Raw genomic sequence first — 21,227 nt, forward strand, 5'->3', positions numbered from 1 at the left:
TGTATATCTATTATCAGCCAGTACATCTCACTTGATGATATGTGCCAGAGGAAGAACAGTTGGTTGTATAAATCTCAAGTCTGATTAGTGTAATATGTAGCTAATCGGCAATGTATGCAATGAAGGGGGAACTGGCCACCCTACCCCATTATCTCCTGGTCTAGTTGCCTCATAAGTGGTGCCTTCGTGGTATCACTTGTGAGGTTCAGACCTGTCTTCGAACAGTTGACTAAACAAACAAACAAATACAGGAAATAGTTTGTAAAATATTCAAACTATAAATAGATTAAAAACACAAAAAATTTTATAAAGTTGGTACAGGAAATTTATTCCTCAGAGGAGAGAAATGTATTAATAGAAGAAAACTAATTAATACTATTCAAACAGAACACAGTTTGACCCTCACAGATGATATTAAAACATCTGTAACAGAAAGTTAGCTTTGAAGAACTGGCTATAGAAAGAATTGAGACAAGATAGCACATAAGAAGCAATTACAAATTTATACAAATGGTTCCCTTATATTACGTTCAAGAGGAGCAGGAGCTGAAGGAACACGTTCTGTCTTTTCATTTTACCATTCTGTAGGAGAATAGGCTATACAACAAATTTTGAAGAGAAGTAAGTTACTGCTATTTACATCTTATTTGCAAAACTTCTTACACAGATTAAATAAATTCCAAAATGCTGTCATATCAGATTCAAGGGCAGTGATACCAAGCTATAATTTCAAGTCTACAAAAGGGGCTAAAATTCAGGATTGTAAGACAGTAACAGAAAAAAAAATTAGTTCATAGTGGATTCCTTCCCACAGTGATAAAGAGAAATGAAACAGTAAACTTTTTGGCTAAAATGGGCACAGTAATTTTACAGCCACCTAATAACAGGCTTCCATTTTATTCTGTAAAACTAATCAAAAGTAAATTCAGATCAGTCTAAAAACAACAAAATTCGGATAAAATCTGGAAAATTTTATTGGCTAGCTCAGAGATAATCCCCCAACTGCCATGTAAATCTGCTATTGCGATGTTCAGGTTGATAACAGATGGTGATTTTTTGGCACGCCACCTGCATAAGAAAGGAATTTCCCATACATCCGCTTGTGTATTGTGTGATGCAAATAAAGAGATGAAGATGGAACATACCAGAAGGTGTACAGTATTGATACAAGGAAATGACATCATACAAAAATACTAAGTGCACGACAGTGAATAACTTCATTATCAAGTGCCTAGGCATTGTACCAACAATAACATATTTTATTACTGCAACTTATATGTAAGATAAATTTCAAGTAGCAAATTGTTACAGCCAATTTTGAAAATCGCCTTTTGTTTCATTTTTTCCTCGAAATACAGAATCATCAGTTTCCACTTTCTCATTGTAAGAAACATACATACTGCTCATGTCTCACTTCCTGAGCTGTTTCTTTGCGGGGCGAGACACAGAGGGGGAGAGTGGGAGGTCCTGGGTACCGCATGTGCCTGCTACCCTACATTCAATACATCGGACTTTTCAGGATTCCTTTTGTCAGTAATGGAGCAAGATCAGCCACTGACAAGCGAATGTATAGACTATCCCCTCACAAAATAAATAATGTACTACTCATCAATTCCTGTAATTAAATACTAATATCAGTGGTAGCCTACAGTCTCTACTCGAGATTATCGACCTAATCGTGATCACGGTTGTCGTAGGTACACATCAGTAAACTCTTTCCTCTATGGCAGTGTTTCTCAAACTTTTTCCACCGCGAAACCCCTTTTAATCTAAAGTGTAACTGCAGAATCCTTGTATTATTTATCAGTATTTAATAATTGACAAGTGAAAGCTAGTATCTCAATAATTCTGTTCAGTGGGACGAATGTATTTGCTTTTTTAGCCTGCAATCTGGTTTTATGGTGGAAAGTTGTAGTCTCATTTCTACTGTACTTCTGCATTTTCTCTTTTCGGTATTTTGTTTTAGTGAACACATACACAGAGAATCCAGTGATGAAAGTGATAAGTATTATGGGTATTTTCCGTTTTAGATGTTCATTAAATATATTATTATTATTACGCATATTCTTGGAATAATAATAATAATAATAATAATAATAATAATAATAATAATAATAATACGCATATTCTTGGATTATAATAATAATAATATTATTATTATTATTACGCATATTCTTGGATTATTATTATTATTATTATTATTATTATTATTATTATTATCATCATCATCATCATCACTGGTGGTTTCATGTTATTACTGATTCATATTTTCGTAACATTAATATATTTTTATAGTATCTACTAAGTATAAAATAGCCACCGGAGCAGCCCAGTCGGCTAAGGAGCTTACCTATCGATGCAGAGTTACACTCGGGTGAGGGTTCGATTCCCGCTTGGGCTAATTACCTGGTTGGAATTTTTCCGAGGTTTTCCCAACCACAAGGCGAATGTCAGGTAATCTTTGGCGAATCCCCACCTTATCTCGCCAAATACAATTTCGCTATCATCAATCCCATCGATGCAAAATAACCTAGTAGTTGATACAATGTCGTTAAATAACCAAGTAAAAAAAATATAAAATAACATTTATAATCATATAGGGCTCACGGAACCCCGAAACATACTTTGAGAAGTGCTGCTCTATGGTAATTCAGCAGTTGTCCAGACTGAACATTTTAGGAAATCGCCATCAGAGATAATAGCGATAGTGGTAACCACGAATAGAGTCTTCAGTATTATAATCAGTAAAGATTCCTGCAATGGCATAGGATAATGTTTTCAGCACATGTAATATGCTGCCGTGCTGCACACTGCAACTGCCGTGACGGTCCGAGCAGACCTAAGGGGAGTGGTTATAAGCTCTCTCTCGGCTCAGGACGTAAGACACGGGCAGTACCTAGTATTAGAATCACCACCATGGTAGGCGTATGCAGTTGGCAGAATACTGATTTATATTGAATGTGGATTCAGGTTTGAATCGCAGTGATAGTAGAGTCATATTTGTGGTACACAAAGCCAAGATTTCTAAGGTTTTATCTCAGGGTTCCTTCTATCATTCCACTGTCTCTCTCCATTTCAATATTCATCAGTACAACAGCATTATTCAAAGCAGTGGTGATGTGATATAGTATGTAGCTAGCATATAGAAGACAGCAGTGTGAGGCTATAGTTGGCTTTTGGGGAAAGATAATAGAGGGAATTGATTGGCAGACAGAGGGACGCGAATGCTGAATCAACTGATGGCACCACATAGTTAAGTCATAGTACTGTATATTCAGATTTCAACATCATTTCTACAATAGAACAGGTGAGGCACAATAAACTGCTAACACAAGTCTGCAGTGCCAACTTCCACGCCTCTCTTTCATAACAAGAGGGGAAAAAAGCAGTGATAGGCTATAAATTTTCGAGCTATTCATGAATATAATAACTTATATATTTTCATCATCATTGATACCAGGGAAGTAGTTGTCAGCATACTCTATATAAGTTATATACATTTTTTGCACTATTGGTAGAAAATGTTTAACTGTAGACCAAGTTTCCACCAGGAACGCAAGTACCAAACAGAAAAAATAACTACCTAGAAGTATTCCACCCGAGACACACCAAACAGTCAGAAAAAGGCAGAGAGGATCTATGTGTCTTCCATGCACAACATACAGCCACCCTTATACCTCTCCAGTATGCCATCTTTCGAGAAGGCTAGCAGGATAGAGATTTACTGAGTAGCAGCTCCTGGAATTACAATAATAATAGAAGAAAAGTGGACAAATGTGGATTAGTTTTTGCTATTAAAAAAGCACGCACACACACGTGCATGCGCCATGTATTGCCAGTCTATTCAGTGCACTCCTCATGTTGTTATTCAGTCCAGTCCAGTTTCGATTCGTCATTGCATCAGTTGAATAAAACTCAGAATGATTTCTGACCGTTTTCATCTGATTTGTGTTAATTCTGCTTCTTGCTGGGTAGATGGCAGCTGTAGCCTGGCTCTTAAATCCTCCATAAGGAAGTCTCTCGTGCAAACTCATAGGCCAGTCTAGACGGTGCCATTTTTGAAATGCCTAGAGTCCTTTTTATAAACCTGGCTTTGACATTTTTGATGCAGTTCAGATCGGATACTGTTAATTGTTCCCAAATTAAATCCAGTCCATACATTATTACCGTACTGACAGTACTTCGGCATAGAATAAATTCATGGCAGTGTTCAAAGACAGTCTGGTGGGTTCATTAATGACGTATATACTCCTGATGGCTGCTGTTGATCTCTATGTGGTTTCTAAACGAGGTTACTGTAGTCTGGAGTGTGATCCCTAAATAATTAAATGAATTTACAACTTTCAGCTCCTCTCCTTTGTAGATTATCTTGTCACCAGCTGCAATTTTCCCTCCTCTTCTAAAAACTATTTTCACAGTCTTGCTTGTGTTGACTGTAAGGCTGTTGTCTTCAGCGTATTCTTCAAGTCTGTCCATTATCGCTTGCAGTTCTCCTCTGTTGCGCCAACTTATCACTATGCCGTCTGCATACAGGTACATTACTACTGCTGGGTTCTGTATGATACTTGTGATGTCAGTTGTGACTAGGTTGAATAATAGTGTGCTAATAGGGTCTCCTTGTAGGATCCCGTTAGTTTGCACTATGGGAGCTGAGGTTGTCTTGCCATCTTGAATTCTTACTTCGTTGTAGGTAAGAAGATGGTTAATAATTACTGATTAGCATTCCAATTTCTTGAGTAATGTTACTTTATTCAATAGGTCGAAGGCCTCGGTGAAATCAATGAATACTGCATAAAATTTCCCTTTCAGTAGCCTTAATATATCTGTTTCTGACTGTGTGTAGGGTTCCCTTTCCTTTCATGAAGCCAAACTGCTGTTCATGAATGAATCTCTGTACGAGTAGTTTATCGGTGAGGATCTTAGTGTAAACTTTGTAGATGTTATTTTGAAGGGCGATTCCTCTGTATGAGTTTGGGTCCTCCATGTTTCCCTTCCCCTTTGTATACCATTTTTAAATGTGACTGTCTCCAGCTTTCTGAGATTTTGCCGGTTGTGAAGCACGCATTGAATAGTGTGAGGTTCATATATGTAACAGGAAGTCAGAGGTATGTTTTAAGTTTTCATTATATATTTCATCTGGGCCTATTGCTTTCTGGTCAGCATGCCCGAAGATATCCTACCCAGTTTTGAATCTACCAAATCATACAGTGGTTGCTTGTGTGGACAAAAAGTTCAGAGAGTTGCTTTGTAAGCAGATTAGCCACATCAAACCTTGGCTTGGAGTCAACCTGGTAGCAGCAAAGGCTTCTAAGCTTCCCAAGCTACAAAAAGCCATACTTTCAATTTCTGAAAAACATCCTCTAACCCAAGATGCTCTCGAGCCCTCGAAAAAACTTAATCACAGTTCACAGTCTGGAGGCCTCCAAATGCTGTGTTACTGAGCGCAAGAAGACAGAAGGATTTCGATTAGTGATGAGGTTGGTTCCTCGATCAATATTCTAACTGGAAAAGATTGAGTTCCGACCCTATTATAAGACAACTAGAGCCACAATAATTTTATTGGGTCCTAAGAAGAAAAAGAAGAGGCCAGTGTGATTCATGGGGAGGCAAGGCCAGATCTGAGAAGGTGATTGCTGATGCAATACAACCATTTTAAAATTTTGGCTATATGATAATTAATTTTTCATACTGAAGTTCATCCTGTTCCTTAAACTTCTTAAAGCTGAACTAAGTTAACCGTAAATAGATTTGAGAGCTGAGACAACCTCTGTACAGACTTAATCCATAGGAGAAAATTGTTCTGATTCCACATCAAAATAGTCCAAATAATCAGATGCGGACTACTACTAATTTGGACTTTCTTATGATGGTAACTGTAGAAATAATGTATCTGAAAAGAGGACTGAATTAGTAGAAGTTCACACCTAGAAGAGTCATTTGCATACTGTTAAAGGACATTCCTGGCGGAAAATCTGAGATAAACGCCTAGTTTATTGTACAACCGAAATGGAGCACTTTATAACAGAAGGAAAAGAGTACATAGCCTATGGCAGGATTTCTATTGCACAGATGCTATTACCAATCAGGCGTGGATAGAGATAAATTCTGATCTGTGAATATGTCAATCAGTTAGGCCCTAATTGTCCATGGTTTTCACCATAAAAAAAATTCATATTCACACGTCAAATAGTAATTACCTAGGTGATCAGTACAGAAAAATACTATGGAAGGTAATTCATGAACTAAAGGGAAGGACAAAATCTACCTACAAAAATGGAAACAATATCTTAATTTTCCAAACTTCTTGTAACAGTTCTAACTACTCTATGCAAGTTTTTTTTTTTATTTATTTAAGAATTAAACAACAAAATCTAGCACAGCAAATTACAAATGACACATTATATTTTAAGAATATTGCATAGAGAAACAGAGTGCCACACTTTGCAATAAATCACAAACAAAGTGATGGTAGACATGTAGGCTAGTCAAAAAAGAGACGACAGACAAATATCACATTTCAAGAATAAAATTACAAGGCAACAGTATGTCACATGCTGCAATAAATTGCAACTCAAAAAGCAGAAGTGTGGGCTATCCAAAGAAGAGATAACAGATTAACCCCACAATAAGATTATTTTCCTAATTCACATTTTAAAAATATAGGGACGACAGACGGCAACAGTTCACAATAAATTACAACCCAAGACAGATGTGTGGGCTATCCAAAGAAGAAATGAAAGACCAACTCCACACTTGATATTATTCATATTTTTCTAAACATGAACGAATCTACATAACACTCTTTAACACAGAATATGAAATAAATGGCCATCCTACAAACTTCCATTTGAAGTATGTGACATATACACTCACAAACTTCAAGTACTTTATTCACAGAGCGATCCTTCGAAATTATCAAGTCCATTAAACATAAAGAACCAACATGATGTTACTCTCCTTTCAAATTCTACAAACACTTTGCTACATACAAAACTGGGTGAATTTTGGGGGATTGTGGTTCAGACCCAGAATGAGGTCAGATCTTTCATATCGCTGTAATTTACGAGGGTTGTTTGAGGAGTTCTCCGAATCACCAACAGAGTCACTGCTAGCACAACCCAGTTCTCGCGTAATGATTAGTCATCCTTCATGAGTAAACATGTGGCGCATCAGTGCTCTGCGTAGATAGTTGTGGTGCGGACACACCTCTATTGTTGTGATTTGTGAAGATGGAAAAAACCGAGATTCGGGCAGTGATAAAATACTTTGTAAAGAAATGTATGAAAGCAAATGAAATTCAAGCTGATTTTCAGAGCACACTGGGGGACTCTGCTCCTTCATATTCAACTGGCTCTCACAAAGACAAGCTGAAGTCCAAATACGGTATATATTTTCTTCCAAATCCGGAGATCAATTTCTTAGGTTACTGTAATATCTCTATTAGTAAGACAGTGATAATTTTAGTTAGTCTACTTGTACGGAGCGTTAGATGTCACAGGTCATAAGATATCTATACAAATGAATCAGTCAAATAAAATTTTGGTAATTCGGTAGAAAAAGTTTGTCAATATGGCGGACATTAACAAGGATCAGTGACAGGTTAGGTTTGGTTTGTTCAGAATTTTCTTATGCCTACGTAGCATTCTTATGCAAGGCATACGAAAAACCTCAACAAACTAAATCTAACCTGTCACTTATCCTCGATGATGTCATTGATGTCCATCATATTGGCCAACGTTTTCTACCGAATTATAAAAATAGGCCTATTTACAACTTTGTAAGTTGGAAAAACTGAAGTAATATGTGAAGTTTAATAAACACTTGTGCACTTCGCATATCTCTAATAAACTGAAATCCTACCAATTTTAAGAAAAAACAAAAGGTATAGCACGTGTAATATTATTATGGTACTGCACAAGACGTTTGGAACAAATTAATAAATATTCAGAACTGGAGTCTTGTATGCCCTCTTATGTTTACCATGCAGTAACTTCAAATTACATTGGTGTGGAAAACAAAGCACTCCAAAACTGAACAAAAGCGATTTCTTTCCGGTTGGTTATCTCCATGAATTCACTTCTATAACCGATGTATTTACATGCGGATCTCCTAAGAAAAACAGTCACAAAAATCATATCCAAAATGTTACTGCTTCATCACATCAAATAATAAAATATTGTAATTGAATTCCCAGAAAACAGAACTTGTAATCTGAGTTTATGGTACAGTACCTATACTTCTGAATCACTCCTTACCAGGATCCAAATTCCAGTTATTTTACTGGCTTTAAAATTAAGTTATACGCCTATCACAAATAAATATACACATTCAAACAAAATCTACCATTTATATAGTAGGAAAGAAATGTTCTGTTTCATTTACATGAATCAGACATAACGTTAAGGTAAAAGTGGAATAAGGGTATACTGGACTGAAAAGGTCATCAAACTTAACCACCATGCACTGTGCTGTCAGTGGAAAACATGAACAAACGGATACAATCCACAGGACACAAAAATGGTAAAATTGTTGGTATAATAAGCTGCAATGCATATTATATAAAGGCCACCCCTTGCAATTTTCTGCAGACAAAGAGTGACCTTAAGAATCTAAACCCATATCAATGAGACGAATTACAATAAAGAGTATATTGAACATTTACAATAATATAAAATAGATTTTATGAACATACTATCTAATTAAATACTTACGCTGCCCAACAGGAAACATTTTCTACTACAAAATATGCAAAATAAATACTAAAAAAAAAGACAGAATAAATAAATACGACACTATTTCCCCCCGCGTTTAGCGACCTCTTCTTGTGATTATCAACATGGCGTACATGACGTCAAAAACTACTTTGTAGATAGAGAGCTTCTCATTGGTTTGCTAGTGACCAATAGTATTGACCAAAGAATGACTAACACCAATATTAGAAAAAAATCACTAAATAACTATTTTAATTTATATTAAACTTATTTCTTCTAAATTTGCATCAACATGCAAGAAAATTTTCTTATTAGCTACACTTCCAATTACATATTGGTTTAATTCGATTTCACGCACCGGAAGAATATAGTGGAATTTTAAGATGTCATGTTGCCTGCAATGAGTCTGCAGGAAGATGTCCGTTCCATTTTCAGGCACGTTAAAGAGGTCTGCTGGCATTGGAAGTGCAATTGCTAAACAGTTGAAATTATTAAATTTGAAGCCCGTGAAGAAGGTTGTTATTAAGTTCGACCCCTTTGCTGAAAATGTAACTGCTACCAGGTACGCTCTGAAAGCAAATATATTTTGATGCAATGTTACCCATGCGTTTCGTGACGTCACTGGAAACTGCTGCGCATTTGTTTTCGTCTAACAGCAGACGAAAAAGTCAATAAAGTGATATTCCTGTACTTAAATTTGAAGATAAACTGCACAGATAGGGTAATAGAACATTTTTCAAGGCTTGTGAATATAAATTGTGTGCATTAATGCATGATACGCATAAGAGAATGTTTATTGGCGTCACGAAATTCATCTATTACATATAGAAGTAGATGCTTCATATTCTACTAGCATGCAATAGGTACATAAGGCTTGAATGCGTACATCGCTTGAAAAGGTGTGCCTCGATGGCAACACAACTTAATAGTAATTTAATTATGTGTGTGAATGTGCGTGCACAAAATTAATTTTGCAAAACGCTAAATGCTATGAACCTCTGCAATTAAAATTTGACAACACTTGATTCGTATTTATTTAGTACCTCAGAAATTATAACATTAAGGTGAACAGAACTCGAATGTAATGCTCAATAGCATCTTGTTATTCCAATAATATTAACATTGCACTGTGTAATTTCTGTGTGTAGAACAAACTACGGTACTACGGTTATTTCAAAATTATAAGAGCTCTCTCGGCTTAGAAAAAAATTCTGTTAAACTACATGTTCGACTGAACTCTCTTTTTTCTCTATCCTATTCGGTGCCATAGGTAGGTAATTGCTCACTTTAACAGCACCGTGGGTTACCCGTATTTGCCACACGTTAGTGGTAGCATCTGATCGAGAGGATCGTGTTTTACTCTACGCAGGAGTGTATTTCCGTAAATATTGCGAGATAAAGATTACATCTTCTGGACTCCCCTTAAGCCATTGTGGCGCCATTACGTCATCTCCCACAAGGTAAGTCTTGTATGAGCTAATGCCCCAAAATCTAGTAACGTTAGCACAAAATTAAAACAACCCCTTGAAAGGGAACCTAACCTAACGGCTAAGGGATATCCACAACACGTAATAGACCTATTTAATTCGCAATATTCACGAAAATACACGCCAGTAGAGAATAAATTAAACAGTGGTACATGATACTCACGATCAGACACTACCATAATGTGTGGAAATACAGGTAACCCACGGTGATGTTAAAATAAAGTAATTAGGTAATTACATTATTTTATTTTGTTCTTCCAAAGAACAGATTAACTTTTTATCTTTCACAACAAAATATACATATCAATATATATATATATATATATATATATATATATATATATATATATATATATATATATATATATATATAGACACACACACACACACACAGTATGTATGAATTATCTGGAAAGTTAAAACTCATGTATGATACATCTTTTGCTTTGTAGCCTATTACTGTAAAATTACATAGTACTTACAAAAGGCTTTCAGAGAACCGGAAGGTTCATTGTCGCCCTCACATAAGCCCGCCATCATTCCCTATCCTGAGCAAGATTCAGTTCCTAGCATCATATCCCACTTTCCTCAAATCCATTTTAATATTATCCCCCCATCTACGTCTCGGCCTCCCCAAAAGTATTTTTCCCCTCAGATCTTTCAACTAACACTCTAGATGTATTTCTGAATTCACCCATGTTCCATTGCTGTGAAGTAACAGTTACCATGCCTGACTATGAAACGAGTGGGCCCGGGTTCAAATCCTGGTTGGGACAAGTTACTCGGTTAAGGTTTTTCCTCAATCATTAAGAACAAATGCTGGTAACTTTCGGTGCTGGACCCTGGATTCGTTCCACCAGCATAATCACTTTTGCGTCGTGGTCTAAGGCATCCTGCCTAGGACACGCATTACGGAATGCGTGCTGGTTTGAGTCCTCATGGGGGAAAAAATGTTCTCATGAAAATTCAGCCAGTGTATGGGACCAGTGCCCACCCAGCATCGTGATGCACTTGGAAAGCTACAATAGTAGTGAAATCTGGTTGCTAAAGTCAGCTATAATGGCTGGGGGGATCATTGTGCTAACCACACGATACCTCCATTCTGGTTGGATACCTCTGCTTCGGCATGTGAACTTGCGACCAACAGCCGGATAATCGGTCTGGGCCCTTCAAGGACTGTGGCAGTATGGATTAAAAATCACCTTCATATCATTCAGATGCTAGATAACCGCAGCAGTTGATAAAGCATCGTAAAATAACCCACTAAAAAAGATTCATCCATATGTGTTACATGTCCTGCCCATCTGAATCATCTGAATTTAATGTTCCTAATTATATTAGGTGACGAATACAATGCGTACAGTTCTGCGTTGTGTAAGTTTCTCCATTCTCCTGTAACTTCATCTCTCTTAGCCCCAATAGCTATTTTCCTAAGCACCTTATTCTCGAACATCCTTAAACCTATTCCCCTCTCAAAGTGAGAGGGAATTACATAGTAGGTCACATAATTATAGAGTGAATAATATTACAAATAAATTTATTAAAACCCTTATTTTGTACCTGTAATAATGGAATCATTTGACCTGTGTAGTAACATTACTTTGACCTAAGCTTTGATATCTACAATACCAATTTCACAGAAGTACTACTACTAATTACAGATTAGAGACAAAATTCATAAGTTATGAAAAGCTGTGTTGCTGGCATTTCACAAAAGTGTACACTGATACATGAGGCATGTAGTTGCAAAACCAGATGCATCACTTTTTTTTTGAAAATGAGTTAATGTTATATTTCATATCTTCATATATTATGATTCTACAACTGCTGCAGCACTGTTATGCTCCAAACCAGATACATCACATGGATTTGTATGATGAAAGAATAGTATTCGTTGTAAATCCTTGGTTCCGTGCAAACGTTTTTCCTTCATACTGAACAATTATGTTTTAGTGATGTATCTGATTTTGCAAACTAAACGCTTCACATGTGGTGAAATCAAAAATACGTAGATGTCAGAAATTTTTCTTTACAAGTTTATCAGCAACACACTGCATGCACACTAATTGAAAGTCACACCTTAGGTAATTATCATACCTTCTGAGATAGATTATTGAATAAAGTGACTATTATCATAATTCCAAATTTATGTACTACAATTAGCAATGATAACCCGACACTATGGTATACATATTGTTATATGTTAATTTGATTAATTTTTGTTTCATTGTGGCCTTCAACATCATTCGTTCATTTCATAATCACTATAGGCCTATTAAAAAGTTTGCTATAATATTACAAAACCATTATCTAGGCCTATTTTGTAGCATATTTAATATTAACATTTTTGTAACGAAATCCTCATTTCTTTTATGAATTACCTATATCTTGTTGCTATCAGAGCATACACTATCACATTACAAATCAGTAGGCCTAAATTAAGACTATCATACATAGGTCCTAGATTAACACTTTTCGAGACATAAAAATTAATTAGTAATCCATTTTCAAATTACATTTTACCTAATTTCCATTAATTATGCAGAGTGGAACGGCACTAAATAGGGTCCTTTGAGATATGAATCAGGGCAGTGAGGTAAACAAAAAAATTGTAGGCCTAATATCATTGTGGTCTTTTGTGAATAGGTTTTGAGAAAAGCAGCATCTTTAGTTGAATTTTGGAATGCATATTCTAGAAAAATGGGTGATATGGGGGCATTTTGTAATGCAAATTCCAAAAAAATGTACCCTTGTTTTGTTGTGTAACAATGATGCTTTGGCAGTAATGTCATTGAAGATCAGTAATGAAGTGTGTGTGACAGGAAGACATTGCAACTGTGTAGTCAGTGATGGTAGAAACAAGTCTAAAACAAGACTAGAGAAGGAAGGAGGAAATGCACAGCCACCAGTGCCTCTCGCAGTTACATACCTAATTTTGCTACTCAACCATTACTGTTATGTGAACACGTGTTGCAATGTTGTCATCTGTTCACTTTCATTTGTATGAATGTCTCAAAAACTGTTCACAAACGACCACAATTATATTAGACACTTATGTTTAACTTCCCTCCCTGATTCATCTCTCAAAAGGATTTTTTTAGTCTCTTTCCACCTGGTATATACATATGTGAACAGTTGTTGTTTAGTCAACTGTCTAAAGACAGTATTATGGATTTATGAATTTGTCCTACAGAATAATATCTGTAATATTGACAATTAATATTTGAGGAGAAAAATTCGCTCCGGCACCGGGGATCGACCCAGGTCCTTGGTTCTACGTACCAAGCGCTCTGACCACTGAGCTACGCCAGGTTAGAACCTAGTAAATGATGTCAATAAGGCATCACTCATAAGGCAACATTAAGCCAGGAGATAGTGGGGTAGGGTGGTCAGTTTCTTTCCTCCTCCTTGCATACATTGCTGGCTAGTAACATATTTCACTAAGATGTATACAAACAATACTGTTCTTCCTCTGACATACAGGGTGAACCATAAGGAATCTCATTAATTTCAGGGGGTTATTCTTTCAGATATTTCAGACAAAGTTTAATACAATTTGCTCCTTTCTGCTTCCTTTTCGAGAAAAAAGCTGTTTTATATGAAACATTTCATAGTGTGTTTTGAGAAAGCCATTGATTTAATTCCCAATATGCTCAGTCACTTTAAGAGAGCAGTGTATCATAATAAATTAGCCTATTTAAGGAATTTTAGTTTTGTCCTTTAAATGATCTGAACAAATGTAACATTTTACAATTCTTTTTCAGAACGAAAAGTGACAATTGTTCAGATCAATTTCTGCTAATTTGAAGGACAAAACTAAAACTATTTCAATAATTTATTATCATAATACACTGCTCTCTTAAATTGACTGAGCATACTGAAAATTCATTCAGTAGCTTTTCCAAAACGTGCTATGAAATGTTTTATATAAAACTTTTTTTCTCGAAAAGGAAGCAAAAACGAGCAAAATTGTATTAAATGTTTTTGTTGGAAATATCTCAAAGAATAACCCCTTGAAATTAATGACTACTTACGGTTCACCCTGTATTATCAAATGAGGTGTACTGCCTGATAATAGATGTACTTATCAGCCTAAACCTCAATCAGAAAGGTAGGTACAATGTACAGTGATATCACGAAATTCTAGAGTGAACTATGGCATGCACGCACAAGCGCACACACAGTGAGTATGCACAGCAACAATAATTAAGGATAGGGTAAAACTGTGAATGGCAATGTAAAGTTAACTAACATTCAATGTCCATACAACAATCATCTCCACACGCACACAGTTTGTAACAATAGTGTGAAGAGAAATTTTGTAGCTGGATCATCCACCCTATATTTTCATAATAGACCTACTGGTTAGCATAGTTAACCCTTCTACTGTTGTATGACCAAAAAGTAATGTTAGTTATACAAATCTAGCTTTCAGGTAAAGCTCCCTGTGAAGCAGACATTAGTTGATTACATTTTGACAAATATTTTGACTCAAGTACCGGTATGTAAAAAAAAAAAATTATGATTTCAGTTCAAGTCAGGCTGTGTGACTCACATCATCAAGAAGCACAAATATATGTATGTTCGAGATAGTGTTAACAAATGTACTACTGGACCTGATTTGGAAAAAAAAATTACAATTACTGGGGTTTCGGTGGTAATTAAATTTAATGGTATTAATAACCAATGACTAACAGTCTAAGATGATAACTGAAGCTCAGCTGTAATTACAAAGTTGTACTTTTGCATGCACATCATCTTCTTTAGATTCGTATCAAGATGTCAAGTCTAATGTCTATTACACAAGGTGTTCGTGATGGAGGTATGAAGAAATAGAGTTAAATCCTGAATTACTTGTGTCGTTTAAAATTTTCGAGTCTGATGTCTATATAGTGTTCATGATGGAGGTGTAAGAAATAAGTGTTAAGTCCTGAATTGAAAAGGTGGATTCCAAAGTGTCCAATTCTTTTTCTAAGATTTTAACTTGTTTTATTCACGTTTTAATTTATTCTTTTCAAGCTATATGAGTATATAAGTTATATGTGTTTAACAGACTCTCTTAAGTCTTGGCTTAGTGTCGGCATGTTTTTTTTCAAACCGATCTAAGGGCGTCAAATTTATTTTATTAGTTTTTGTCATTTTTCTCATAACTTGTCATTTGAACTTAGTCCAGTTTGGAATTCACCCCTTCACTTACTTGTGACATTTAATAGGTTACTCTACAGATGTCCGAACAGTACTTAAGCTCCTACAAAGTGTTTTCCAGTATATTAATAATTACCTGAGGAACTACAGACCTGATAATATGTCGTTTCAGTTCTTGAAAATCGCAAGGTATTATTTGATACACAAAGTCCTTTCCAAACTTCAGACAAATCTAAGGGATATAATATCAAGTAACCTAGAGAATGTCATTCTTCTGATCCAGCAGCCAGAAAAATTTTCTTTTAAAAAAAGTAGCAGCGTCATTGTCGAAATAGGATGGAATAATTTGTTTAATTGTTGTTCTATGTTTTCGAATATATTCCCATAAGTATGCCTTATTGGTGTCACTACAAATAGACTAATGATTCCATTTTTCACTACCCATAATCAGACAATGACTTTTGGTGTGTCCCTTTCAAGCTTCATCACAGCATGAGAATTCTCAGAACTCGATATATGGCAGTTGCGTCCATTGCTAATCCACAAAACAGCTTTCACAATGTAAATCACATTATCTAGATAAGAATAATTGTTCATCAAAGTATGACAGCATCTCAACTGCAAAATTTCTCTGAAACAACTGTTGGATTGTATAATGTGAAGAAACTAAAGCTTCTTCTATGTAATGTAAGTGGACTTTGTCAACAATATCATGACCAGATTACTGTGAAATCTTCACATCCTTATGGATTTTTGCAGACTCTTGGTTAACAAAACTCGCACATGATCGATCGATCATCTCATCATTTATGCATCTACATAGATTATGTGTAAACGATTTCATTCCTGTGAACCAGTCTGCTGTTTAGTTAATGTTCTTAAGTGACTAGGCTGATTTCAACATCAACTTCTTTTCCATTTTCTGTGCTATGCACATTCGCCATTCCTTTCAATTGCTAAAATCTTGGGGAATTGAAGTATTGTTGAAAAAATGTATCATAAAAATAAATTTAATTGTTACAGTATAACTTATTTATTTTATGGTACATTTAGCCTAGGTCGGACACAGTGTATGGTGTTTTAAGTCACATTTTGTTTACTATTCGAAATTGCTTTAAACATTACCGTAATAGATTTTGTTTAATCTGCATGTATACAGTTGAAATTTCAACGTAAATTCTATGAGACATTCATGTCCTATGTCAAACTGTTAAACATACACAACTACTTCTGTGCATTATTCATAAAAATGAATAAAATGAAGTTATATGGATATATATAATAGCTCTACCAATTTCAACTACTGCATAAGAAAATTTATACAACAAACATTTTCTATCATATTGATTTGTTACTATTGGTTCCAATGGAGAATTAAATCAAATTTCTATTCGAAAAATCTTAACTTATTAATCATTCAGAATAAATATTTCAGACACCAGCCATTAGAAGTCAACAAAATGTGAACTCATTTTCACTGGCAAACTTGTGTACAGCAGTGGCAAAAAAACCGGTCTGACTCTTGTAGCTGATTTCAGAGCCTTGTTCACTCTAGAGCACGATAGACTGGTAACTAAGACTTTCGTGATTCGAATCCTGCCTGGGAAGGAAACTTTTTTTTGTTCCTTATTCAAATTTATTCCCAATACTTTTTGATTGCTGGTAAAATTCATGTTCTGGGAATAATAAGTTAATTAAGTAGTAAAATATCGTTGCAATCGAAAAGTATTGGGAATAAATTTGAATAAGGAACAAAAAAAAAAGTTTCCTTCCCAGGCAGGATTCAAACCACGAAAGTCTTAGTTACCAGTCTATCGTGCTCTGGAATGAACAAAGCTCTGAAATCAGGGTCGGTCCAGTTTTTTTTTTTTGCCACTACTGCACATGGGTAATATTACAAATAAAATAAGAAATGTATGTTTATGTAAAGATATTACAGAAATATAACTTAACAGTGTTTTTTATCGAGTAAAGTGGCTCAGTGTTGAGATATTCATGACTTATCTTCAGCTAATCCATTAGTTGGTCATTCAAAATTAAACTGCTTAATTTGTAAAAGTTAAATTTTAAGGATAATTTAAAAAAAATGTGTCTACTTTATTTTTACAAAATCTGTTAAGTTCTGAAGTCTCTCCAGAGAAAATAAAATTATTATAAATTACTGCGCAAACATTATATACTTTTATTATTATTAATATTAAGCATCTTTGCATTCCAACAAATAAAGAATGCAATGCAATAATAAATTAAATTCCGTGTTGGGTAACTTGCTACTAGAAAGAAGTGAGAAATTAAAAGAACACCAAAGAAAACTAAATATACTTTTCTTATAAATTTAGTATGTTCATTTTACCAACATCAGCAGATCAAGTGGCAGAGACAAGAATAAACTTATTACTAATTGTTAGGGCTCGGATTTCTATGACCTAAAAACTCAGAAAATATGAATGCACTTTTGCCCTAAAAATACCAAAATATTACATAAAAACTTGGAAATGTGACTAAAATAAATTAAATATTGTCCAAAAATTACTTACAAAACTTTTTATCCATCACTCTACAGAATTCTTTTTGTTAATATTAATTCCTTGCCATGGAGGACTGTTCGCCCTATAAACATAGGAGAAGGGAGAAGATGGGTGAAAAATATCCGTCTGCCCTCTGCGTGACTACTTCTTTTACAGATATGTTCACAAGGTAAATGACTGTTTACGAATTACTATCTGACTATAGCGGGGTTGGAACCTTTTATGCATCACATAACAATCTGGCCATATTCCTAGCATTCTTTTTACTTTTTTATTTTGAAAACTGGTTACCTTAAAACTTCACTTAACCATAATATATTTCAAAGAAGAGAAATTCAAATTAAATAACTAAATGCAAACAAAATATCGTCTCATTATTGACACAAAACATGTGAATAATGCTTGAGAACTGTTAAAACAATTATGACCAAAAATATGCTTTTATGTTTTTTTTTTTTTTTTTTTTTTGTAAAATATGACAGTGCTAAAATATAGTAAAATATGCATTTATATGACCAATAAAAACCATGTCATCATATTCACAAAGGCTAGAATCGTGTTTAATTTAATTTAAGTTTAGTAAAAAAAGAGACCAGGATAAAAATATGGTAGTATGTCATAGAAATCCGAACTCTACGTTAATTATTGTTAGATAATGGTTGTACTTACCACTACACTGGCCACAGCCATATGTCTTCCCAAGCATGGATATCGTCTCTCGTCTTACAGAATGTATCTCTGACCCTGGAATGGCCAATTTTGGCCTTTCCATAGCCATTTTTATCTGTAAAGAAATAATCCAAATTATAATTCCTGTTTTCTATTAAAATATTTCAGGCATCAATCTACCTTTATGATCGAGACAAACAGTAGGTGAATCTGATATTAATTTCATCCTGAAACTGTTTGAAAATCTGTTTTAGTAAGTTAATCCACGTACAATGCATTAGGATGTAGAAGACAATAGCAGTAAGTTACTGTTAGTCTGTAATACAGTGAGATTATTTAAATTGCTAGTGAAGGTTCGAGATTACTTAAAGTGCTTGTGATGGTTCAGCATTTATTTTAACTTCTGTCTTCCTTTTTATACAGCATATTAGTATTCTGTCTCACGAAAGAAAAGCAGGACTGCAGTTTACTTTAAGGAGATGTATGTTGCTGTTTACTTTAACATTTATCTGTTGGTTAGTGAAGGAAAGTACTATTGAACAGAAGTGATGTTATATGATTCACATGTGGAAACAGAATCTGTAAGAGCGATAAGAAACACAATATTGGAATAAGCCAGATTATTTAAATATTTAGGCTATAACTTATCTTATAATGAAGAACAAAATATTTAGAATAAAGTTCAAAATTATAACAAAACACTATGAATGATCAACCAAACTTTCAATCCTACCGAAATCAAAGAAACACCAGAATGAACGTTTACTGAATCACGGGAAGATCAGATACATATACTGTACTGAAGCATGGTCAATTAGGAAACAGGATGCATGATGACTCACTTCAGTTGAGATGAGATTTCTTAGAAAAACTGAGGCTACACATTGTTAGACCAGAAGAGAAATTCTCAAAATTACACTAACAGACATCAGTACCCAATACAGGACGAATTGGCTGCAGCATATCAAGAAAATGGACAGGAGCAGGATACCTCAAAATTCTCCATTACTCTTCCCTCCAGAAAAAAAAAAATCGTCTGGAAAGCAACCTTAAGTTCATTGGTATCATTGGTTCTGACATGTCATTTGTATTAATTCTTTCCGAGAGTTTTACTTTTATCATAAGTTATGATGTATATACAGTATGTGTTCAAGTAAAGCCATAAATTACGAATTACTATATGTTACATATTATTGTCCCTGTAGTTGATTTTATAAAACTGGCGTGTTGGTTGGTTACCGAGACCTTTCCAGACTGTTCGTCTAGCTGTGTGAACAATTCCATTTCTGAGGTACCTTTACCTGAAGTCCTCTCACTGAGGGCAAAGGTCTTTGCAAGTCATAAAGCACACTCAGCCAGTTGTGATACTTATCAAACAGATGTAATGAAAGTCAGAAGATGACATACAAACTATGTTATGAAGGGTTTTAAGATTGGGAAGGAAGCAGATAGTGGTACTGTTCTAGCATTAACCTAAAGGGTCTTGGGAAACAATGAAAAAACCAAATCAGGATAGTCAGCCTCTGGAATCAGACAAATACTTCCAAATACAAGACAAATTTGTTAACCACTGCACCATAAAACCGAATATATTAGTTCACACTCTTGAAATGTGGGAAAGATTTTCATGATTTCTCTTCCAATTTGGGTGAAAATCTATTATCAGGCAGTACATCTCACTTGACGATGTGTCCAAGGAAGACCAATTGTTTGTATAAATCTGAAGTCTAATTAATGTAATATGTAGCTAGTCAGTGATGTATGCAATGGAGGGAGAAAGAAACTGGTCACCCTACCCCATTATCTCCTGGCCTAGTCGCCTCATAAGTGGTGCCTTGTTGGTATCACTTGTGAGGTTCAGACCTGTCTTCAGACAATTGACTAAACAAAAAAGTGGGTGGACGTTGGTATTTTCAACTTTCTGAACTGTAATAACTTTTTTCTAGAATGAGAATGGCAGAATAACCAGTATCCTTGGAGAAAACCTTCCTTACACATGCTTTGCCTATAAAAAATCTTGCAGAATCTTCCACGAATTGTACACTATCCACTCTGTTAGAACTTATTGGTTACAGATCAACTATTGTTGGCCATTGTTTTTATACGATAATTTGTTGAATTTTGAAATCAATATTTCAGAAAAGTGGCACTTCATATTCGTGTATTATGCAGCATAAATGTCAATTTCTTCATGATCACAGTCTTCCAGTTTTTTTCTACTTGCAAATTCTTAACCTTCACATACAAAGTTTATCTACTTTACCCTCTGCTACAGGAAAGTGATGAGGATGACAGTCACTTTGTCTTGACCTAATTACTGGATTTTTTAATGCAATAATGTAACAACTAAGACCAGTCTCATTGCATTCCAGCCTCACAAGACTTGTCAATGACATTAATTCTTAATACACAATATTTGTAACTGAATGCGTAATACTTTGCATATGAAAAGAACAAGCTAAAAAAAAAAAAAATGAGTTATGCATATTGTATGGAGTAGGATTCTATGCAGTTTAATCCTATTAATGTGATAATGTAAACAGTCGAAGTGCTGTGACAGATTTTAGATGTGGCATACAAGGAAAAAAATATGCTAAAGACAGACTTTACAGTAAATTGCTCTCCTGAACAATTTGTTAAAGTAGACAAAGCTCGTTCTTTCCCTGTAACAGTCACAATTCTCATAA

General features: G+C 34.9%; 3 protein-coding genes across 5 annotated transcripts in view; 1 reads left to right on the plus strand and 2 right to left on the minus strand.

Moving 5' to 3' along the window:
* Rpn13 (regulatory particle non-ATPase 13) overlaps window positions 1-21,227 on the minus strand; it is a 625,061-nt gene that overhangs the window by 473,456 nt on the left and 130,378 nt on the right. The window lies entirely within an intron of this gene.
* Window positions 1-21,227, minus strand: part of AGO1 (protein argonaute-2) — a 235,727-nt gene that overhangs the window by 148,058 nt on the left and 66,442 nt on the right. The window contains exon 2 of one of the 3 annotated variants that reach the window (XM_069848071.1): window positions 18,541-18,655. In XM_069848071.1, coding sequence (XP_069704172.1) covers window positions 18,541-18,649 — 109 coding nt within the window. In that variant the 5' untranslated portion in view covers window positions 18,650-18,655. Of the gene's footprint in view, window positions 1-8,711; window positions 8,843-18,540; window positions 18,656-21,227 lie in introns of those variants that run through there. The other 2 variants (XM_069848073.1, XM_069848074.1) reach the window with 2 other exon arrangements.
* mRpL53 (mitochondrial ribosomal protein L53) overlaps window positions 9,095-21,227 on the plus strand; it is a 36,478-nt gene continuing 24,345 nt past the window's right edge. The window contains exon 1 of the mRNA XM_069848078.1: window positions 9,095-9,273. Within this exon, the coding sequence (XP_069704179.1) occupies window positions 9,128-9,273 (146 nt within the window). The 5' untranslated portion in view covers window positions 9,095-9,127. The remainder of the gene's footprint in view (window positions 9,274-21,227) is intronic.

This window comes from Periplaneta americana, chromosome 15 (genome assembly GCF_040183065.1).
Source record: "Periplaneta americana isolate PAMFEO1 chromosome 15, P.americana_PAMFEO1_priV1, whole genome shotgun sequence".
Lineage (NCBI taxonomy): Eukaryota > Metazoa > Arthropoda > Insecta > Blattodea > Blattidae > Periplaneta > Periplaneta americana.